Genomic DNA, 8107 nt, shown 5'->3' with positions numbered 1-8107 from the left:
TCTTAGGAACTAATAAACAATTATTTTTCCATGTAGGGACTAATCAGCAAAAATCACTTTAAAAAATGTGTTTTTTTTTTTAAACCTGAGAATACCCCCCAAAAGGTGTTTCAAACGGCTAGTTTGGGGGTATTCTCGTCCAAAACTTATATATTTCGTAAAATCCCGAAATTACCCCTCCAACAAAAGGTTATTTTAGTACTTATGTTTCTCCTCCCTTTGACACATGGCACAAGTTTATTGCATAGTTTTGTTTTTATCCAAAAGTGATTAGTATTTTCCTATAGCAACCCTATTAAAAAAAAATGTATAAAGATTTTTTTATATTAGTAAGCTAGGGTTAGGCAGACCCCTACTAGAATTCATTAAAAAATATAGATTACAATCAAGGAGGCTCAAAAGCCAATAATTTGAGGATAAGAATCCAGCACAGCCCACAACAGGAGAAAACAATACAATCGAAAAAAGTCATCAAACCAAAAGTCTTCAGCAGGGAGCAATGATGGGGGTAGCAGCTTCTAGAAGAGGGATTTATCGTTATAACCCAATGAGGGGGCACCAAGAGGTGGAGCACATAGGAGCAGTCTTCCAGCAGCATCAACAACAACAGAAGAAGCAAATTACATTCTATGGTAGATATGTCCATCTCTGTCCAAATTTAAACAAGTTAAGAGATTCTGAGGGCAAAGAAGAAGAGGGATGGAGTTGCCTTTTCATGGACAAGATCTTTTAGATAAAATATTAGTAGCAGCATTAGCTTCTCTCCAAAAATGAGAGATGCTCCAGGAACTGAAAGTGGACAGAATTTTTTATAAAGATGGGAGGTCTCAAAGAAAAATTTATTCAAAATTAAGGTATTTATTCTGAGTTGGTTGGCCCCACGACCCGTTTGCCACCTTGAAATTGTGGGCCTATGAACATATTGAATTGAAGAGAATGGTAATGTGAAATTACCATGTGAACCCATCGTGATTATAATATTGGTTCATTGGTGCCTACACCTACGTTAGTTAAGATATGGATGGGTTAGTGTAAACCTATCACATTAGATTAAAATAATTATTAGATAATCACTTTCCCATTAGATAATTATTATAAAAGGGACAGAAATATATCACTTTCGCATATAAAACTCATAAGTTTACACGATATACATGTTATATGGTGTAAGCCCGTAGAGTAAAGTATTTTTCAAAAAGTACCATAAGGCTCACCCCAAGGGATGATCCAAGCCATCCATTTGATGGGCCGCATCGTAAATAAGTTGTGCCCCAAAGATCATTTTCATTAGATGACCCGAACCCTCAGATCTATAGAGGTTTCGATAGTATGCAGTTCCATTTTTTTTTTTGGGATATTCAAGTCCTTTGAATAAAAAATGTGATTGAATGGGCCGGCCCGGCCTGGTACGGCAGGCCACGGGCCGTGCCTCACCTAGGAGAAAATCGGCCCAGCACAGCACGGCCCGTGAACCTTCCGTGCCGTGCCGTGCCCGGCCAGGCCCGTTTGCCACCTTGACATCCAACCAAACCAAAACAACGAATTGAATTGGATAGGGAAATGATATATTCACACCCTTTTCTTCCCTGGGCCACCCCGTTTTAAAAGAGTAGTCATAAATACACGACTGTGGTGGCCCAGGGTAGAAAAGGGTGTAGATATAGCTCTTCCCAAGTGGATGTGGGCCCATCCGCAATTGCGCTTGCGAAATAGCACCTAACATCACGTGGAATGTACGGCTAGCAACGGTGTGGGATCACCTCCCACCAATGCATACCTACAACTCAGGTTTCACCAAAAGAGAACAGAGTGATATATCCACCCCCTTTTCTTCCCTGGGCCAGCCCCCTCTAGTGTATTATGAATTTATGATCACGGTTTCAAATTTCGGTTTTGGGAATGAAACCGAAATTTCTTAATTAAAAAAATGGCAGTATTCCGAAATTTCGGCCCAAAATTCCGAAATTTGGTATTTGGCGAAATTCTGAATTTCGGTTTCGGTCGAAATTTCGGATTTCGGTTGAAACATGTTTATGACTACCTTGCTAATATATCATTTCCCAACAACAAAATATCAAATTACCATCAATATCAGAAAAAAAGATCGGACGGCTAATATTGGGAAAACTTTGTTCTGCTACTACAACATGCGCCATGCCTGCTACGCACCACTAGCTTCATATAATTTACTACGCCCACTACAACAGCACAAAATAACCATACCCAACAAAAAAAAAAGAGGAAATTCCACCAAAACTGCGGAGTGTCACCCGAGACTTTCAAGAATCCGACCTTTCAATGTCACTCCGGCCAATGAGAGAAGCCGCCGGCCCATCCACGAACCATACGAGGTCACCATGCTCCGGCGAGACTAGTTGCGCCGGGTGGGCCCCCGTGGCAGAGGCGAATGGCTGAGCCTTGACACTCCCGGTTGCAACAATGGTGACATTGGCTGCTGAATTTATGACTGGAAGGGTGAGGGTCACACTCTCATAGGGTGCACTCGAGTCAGAGACCCAGGTCACCCACTGAGTCTCCTCGGCTAAGACCGGGTGGTTTGGGAAGAGGGATGCCACGTGGCCGTCACTCTCTAGGACAAGTAGGATTAGGTCGAATCTCGGGCAATCTCTAGATCGAGAAACATCCACCGTCCGATTACGAACCAATTGACGGATCCGAAACTCGTACTCCTCTGCTGTTGACTCGGCTGACGCGCAACGGTTGATGGAGATAACGTGCGCCGGCAGTATAGGAACCTAAAAATAGATCAATAACAGCAATTAAAACTGGATCTCATATTGACACTACCTGTTTTTAATAATTGCAAACTAAGCTTGTCTTTTACTCTTTTTTATTTGTAATAGCACTTTGTTTGTTAGTAAAATTGACAGCTGTTTAAATAGTAATAGACAAGATGAGTTACTGTAATTATCAAAACATGGTAGTGCAAATATTACTACCGTTAAGAATTATATATACCTTGTTTTAATAATTGCACAAACCCAGAGTATCTTTTCTTTTTTTAATAAGCTGACAGATCTTTAAATAATTACAAGGAGAAGATGGTTTGTGTAAATATCAAAACATGGTTGTGCTGATATCATTTCCCTAGTAGTTAAACATGGTGGGACATGTCAATGGATTAGGAGCTAGGATAACCTAATCAAGGTGGGACCAGGCAAGGCACCAGCTGTCTTGTTCTCTTTTGGGTGGGCCCCGATCACTCCAATCATAGGTCTCTATTAGTCGTTCGATTATAAAAGTGTGTGATGTGAGTGATGAGTCATACCCCTGTCTAAAGTATGGTGAGACGCGTCTCACACAAATATATATATTTTTTAAAAGGAAAATATTCGGCACCAGTCCTCGTCACCCTGCGTTTCAGATAAGCCCATTAATGGCCTCTGTGGAATGGACAAGTGTCCCCGTTTTGCACCGAATTATTCCTGCTTTTATAAGACGAAGAAAAACGCAGGGAATAATGAATTATGAAAAAAGAAACTGATTATGCCATACATAAATAGAAACAAATAAATGTATTTATCTATATAATAATATGAGGATAGTATTGCCAACCACTTGTTTTGGTTCTTTCCACTCCATATACTTCTTTCCAATTGCTTTGTACGAAATCACTATAGAGTAGTACAAGTGTACAACTACTAAACAGAGGAGAGGGGATACCAACATCATTTCCATAAAAAGAAATTGAAAAGATTAACAAAAGAGGAAGTAGTAGTGCCATATTTAATTATTTATATCCTCACTACCTTGTTTTTATAATGGCACTCCAAATAACTTATCCACACAGCAAAAAAACTATTACTGGGCAGACACCGAGAATATTTTAATAGAGAAAGCTATTGTATGGAAGAAGAATGGTTATGAAACAAGGAAGAGAATGGAGACCGATTCTAAACTGATAAACAAAATAGAAAAAAGATGGGTGTAAATATCAAAATAGAATAAAAAAAAGAAGCCTGGAACTAAAATCAAAAGAGGGTGTTTCAAGAAAAAGAAATGGGAAGAGTTTTAAGAAGAAAACCTTTGAAAGCAACCCTTCTTTGGCCTGCTTGTAGTTACTGTCAGGATGTTTCTTCGCCACAACCTTCTCTTCTGCCCAGAAAACATGCCATTTCGACCAATCCACAGTTTTCACGTATGGTCCCTTAGTCAGCTTCCTATTCATCAAATCAAACATATGAAAAAAAAAAATTCAGAGAAAAAAAAAACCCATCAAAGAAGAATAAGAAGAAGAAGAAGATTAAGACCTCATGAGTTTTATTAGACACCCCCCAGAAAGGGCAATGGCAAAATTCCCTCTCTCCTTCACAGCAGCTTCTGAAAGTTGTGCTACATAGTCTGCGAGACCTGTTGAGAGCTCTTCTTCACTTTCAAAAATCCTAACTCTCTCCATTATTTTTTCTTCTCTTCTCTCTTTGTTATGGTACTTGGGTTCTATTAAGGGAGAAAGAGATAGAAAGGGTGTGAGTTAATTTATGGTAATAAAAGGATTTGTACGAAATCTGCAGTCACTCAAACCCTCAAAAGAGATAGAATTGTGTCCAGACGTTACTACTACTTATAGAGCAATAAACCCACCACCTTAATTAATTACCTGTGCTTCATTGAGGGAAAAGAGGGGGGTTATGAAATGATTATGATACTCTTTTTTCTCTGTCTTTCTTTTGAAGATTGGGAACTTGGATATGACAAGTGTCAGGTTTAAAATTATCTACTTTTGTAGTGCAGTGAACGTAACCAAAGATTTCTATTCGTTGAAAACAGCCAAAAAAGTACCATTATCCTTTGGGCTTCTTGGATTGGACGGAGGTTTTGGTAATATAAATCCTGATTTTTCTCTGCTTTATTGGCACGCATGATTGAGGAATTATACCATGGAAAATGCTACATTGGTTCAAATCAATAGCTCTCGGTTAGGTATTTACTTTGAAGCTTCGCATTTTATTTAGCTGTATATTGACTGTTCAAATTGTTGGACCACCGCAGATGGCCTACATTAAGGCCCTTTTTAGATTGTGAGAAAAACATTTTTATTTTATTTTATTTTTTGCTCGGTAATTTGGGGTTAGGCAGACCCCCCACCAGCTAAATTAAATAAAACATAATTACAATCTTGGATAAGCCATGCCGGAAAAACATTTTTGACGTTACTTAAAATTTTCTTAGTTAATTTTTGTTTCTTTCAATTATTTAGAGAGAAAGATATGATTATGGTTAATTTAGAGGGGTATAATAATAAATTAAAGGTCGCTCTAAATAAAAATTGAATAGGGTTGGTAGCCGTGATCTCTTCTTTTTTTTCTTTTCTTCGTGTATAAAATGTTGGAATGGTGTGTGTAAACTGTACTTTTGGGATTCAATATATACTGGAAAATAATATATTTTAATTTAAAGTGCCCCGGCTGATGAAATCGAAATCAATAGAAGCAATAATCTCGAATAAATAGATCTGTAAGCATAACGAAGAAAGATATTACTTACGAGTTGAGGTGTGAAGATGATTTACTCATTGTCCTTAAGGCAAATCTTGCCCCTATTATGACAAATCAACGGTGCAGATGGTTTGATTGGCGTATGGCTCCAAGATACATCAACTCCTGCTGTAGGGGAGTGCACTCACGCAGCACGGATGCCTTTCGAACTCGCTTATCTTTGCCGAATGCCTTAATTACAACATATTTGGAAAAATTGAAAAATAACAGAACCAGAGAAACGGAGAAGATAACATAGAGACTTTTCCCATAGAATATCTTTCCGTTATCTCTAAACCTGATTTTATATAAATGAATAGGCACAAATCAAGCAAAACATCGCACACCTTAATGCACAATTGACGTTTCCAAAACGGTCCACTAAACCACGTGGAAACTGTATCTAAACTGGTAAAAAGAGATAAACAATAAATAAATAACGACGATGCAAATAATCTCGATGAAGAACGTTGACGTAAATCCCCACTTTAACGTTGCATGAAATGTCGACGTTAAACTCCAAATAACGGTAGCGTAAATCTCTTTTAAATCTCGTCCCCTTAGCTTCAAAGCCACGAGTTGGACTTCCTTGTGGTTTGGAACCCTTTTGGACTAGAATATTATTTCCACCATGCATAACAAGTCCAAGAACTCTTTCGCGGACAGTCTACCGTTGAACTTGGGCACTTTTATTCTCAGTCCGGATTCTCAGCTGTGGTCGTCTCTTTAATGCGGGTTCACTGGAGCCTCCATTCGTACCATATCATGGAAAGGTTTCAGGTAGGTTTCATTTTCATCCTTGATTTCTTCCTCTTGGGTATTTCCAAGAGAAGAATCTTGGTTGTCAAGTCTTTGACTTGTCTTCAAAGCGTGGCTGGTTCGTCTCATGTCTCAATTGATCTCCGCCATTGGAATTGTACAAGCGCATCTCCTTTTTGGTGGCATGATTGATCCATCACCAACAACAAGAGCGTTGGGCTTTGATACCAATCTAGCGCAGCCCAAGAACTAACCATCCACAAGTCAAGAACAAAAAAGATAGATAAGAAAATTTTCACGTATGCAAAAACATGGATGTAGAATTTTTATTCAATCTAAAAAATGTCCCTTACATTCTCCATAATAAACTTTAAAAGCAAATTCCTACAAAATAAAAAAAATGTTAACACTACAAATTAAGTAAAGCAAGAACTAGGAACTAAAAAAAATGCTAACAATTAACCCGCAAACTAGGAAAGAACTACAAATTAAGAAAAGCAAAAACTAGAAAATGACTAAAACGATTTCTAACGTACAAAATAGGAAAAGCAAAAAAGAAATAGTAAACGACTAAAAACGATTTTAATTTGCACAATATTAGAAAGATCATATTTCCCCCAAATCTTTCGAGTTTCCAACCTCTTTTAATTTTCCATATTCTCCAAATTTCCATCAATGCAATCCGCCAAAATAACTTCTTATTCATGGAAGGAAATTGGTCTCCTTTTTAATGGAACAAACCTGGTTTTTGTATTTTTCAACTCGTCAATTTTTCCGTAATATTCATGCTCGAATTCTTGGCAAGTTTATGGATTGCATCAAAGAGTATAAAACAACGTCACATTAAGAAGGAAAAAGAAAGAAAGATAAAAAGAATAAAGAAAAGAGTAAAAAGCTTCAGGCACGCTGGGTCGCGCAGCGCGCATGTGGTATAGCCAAAAGCCCATCTGGTCCATTTGGTGGCTCATGCATGTAGGACCCTCTTTTTCTCTTCTTATTCGCAAGGCAATACGTGGTATATACCCTCGTCTAAAACTTTCAATGTGGGACCAAAGATCTCCACATTACATAAGAAGAATGGGAGAGGAATTCAAATTTGGGTTGAAATTTTCAAAGGATCACGAAAGCTAAAGTGAGCTACAAAGATAAAGACCACCACACTCTTTTCTCTTAAACTAATAAAGAAAAGTCAACATAAAAATTAGAAATTTTTTTCTTTCCAAACTTTTCCAGAAATTTCCTCCAAAGCAAACAAGGCCTAACTAAGGTAGTGTTGGGCAAGGCTCGTTAACAGTGTTTCCTCGGCCTAGTTAGCTGTAGAGAATGATAAGGCAGAAAATTGCAGAAAAACTTGACGAACATGCCCTAAAGTTGAAGTGATAAGGCTACTAATCTTAAGCCATGCACTAGCAAATGAAGGATTCGAAATGAATATGATCAATTGTTCACATTCAACCTTATTGCCACAATGCCTTATTTTTGTACCATGACCGGTCGTTATTAAGGCCCACAAATGCAATAACAATGCTTTCATTTGAATACTAAGCCACGTCTCATTTCACTTTTAGAGGAATGCTAAATTGAAGGGCTCCCTCGCAAATGTCGCAGGAACGCTCCCTTGGATCCATGTCACTACTAAGAGGAATGAAAGTGCCTAACTAATTCCAATGATAAATGAAGTGACTTATGAGCATCCAATAAGGCACCCATGCTGCTTGATCTTTGCAAGGGCACCCTTCAGTTTAGTGTGCCTCTAATTTTTATTATATAAAATACATAGAACACAACTTGAAAAAAAATTATTTTTGAGTGGTACAATGGTTTTAAATTTCGAACGGAGACCGACACCGAAA

The 8107-nt window shown here is 38.1% G+C and overlaps 1 protein-coding gene across 1 annotated transcript; it reads right to left on the bottom strand.

The window, feature by feature from the left end:
* Window positions 1-2091: 2091 nt before the first annotated feature.
* LOC143848804 (putative 6-phosphogluconolactonase 1) lies at window positions 2092-5774 on the bottom strand. The gene is made up of 4 exons (XM_077357868.1): window positions 5506-5774; window positions 4272-4458; window positions 4046-4181; window positions 2092-2756 (listed from the first exon to the last, which is right to left on the bottom strand). The coding sequence occupies exons 2-4, from the start codon at window positions 4415-4417 to the stop codon at window positions 2280-2282; spliced, it is 759 nt and encodes a 252-aa protein (XP_077213983.1). The 5' UTR covers window positions 4418-4458; window positions 5506-5774; the 3' UTR covers window positions 2092-2279.
* Between the last annotated feature and the right edge of the window lie 2333 nt (window positions 5775-8107).

The sequence above is a fragment of the Tasmannia lanceolata genome, unplaced genomic scaffold (assembly GCF_043159265.1).
Source record: "Tasmannia lanceolata isolate RefF3 unplaced genomic scaffold, GAP_Taslan_0.1 ptg000016l, whole genome shotgun sequence".
Lineage (NCBI taxonomy): Eukaryota > Viridiplantae > Streptophyta > Magnoliopsida > Canellales > Winteraceae > Tasmannia > Tasmannia lanceolata.
The sequence above is the reverse complement of the archived record's forward strand: the minus strand, read 5'-3'. Positions and strand labels throughout refer to the sequence as shown.

Coding starts and splice junctions, on each gene's coding strand:
- LOC143848804 (XM_077357868.1), bottom strand. CDS start 4,417: ATGGAGAGAGTTAGGATTTTTGAAAGTGAAGAAGAGCTCTCAACAGGT. Junction 4,182..4,271: donor TGTCTAATAAAACTCATGAG/GTCTTAATCTTC, acceptor TTTGATGAATAG/GAAGCTGACTAAGGGACCAT. Junction 2,757..4,045: donor AAGAAGGGTTGCTTTCAAAG/GTTTTCTTCTTA, acceptor ATCTATTTTTAG/GTTCCTATACTGCCGGCGCA.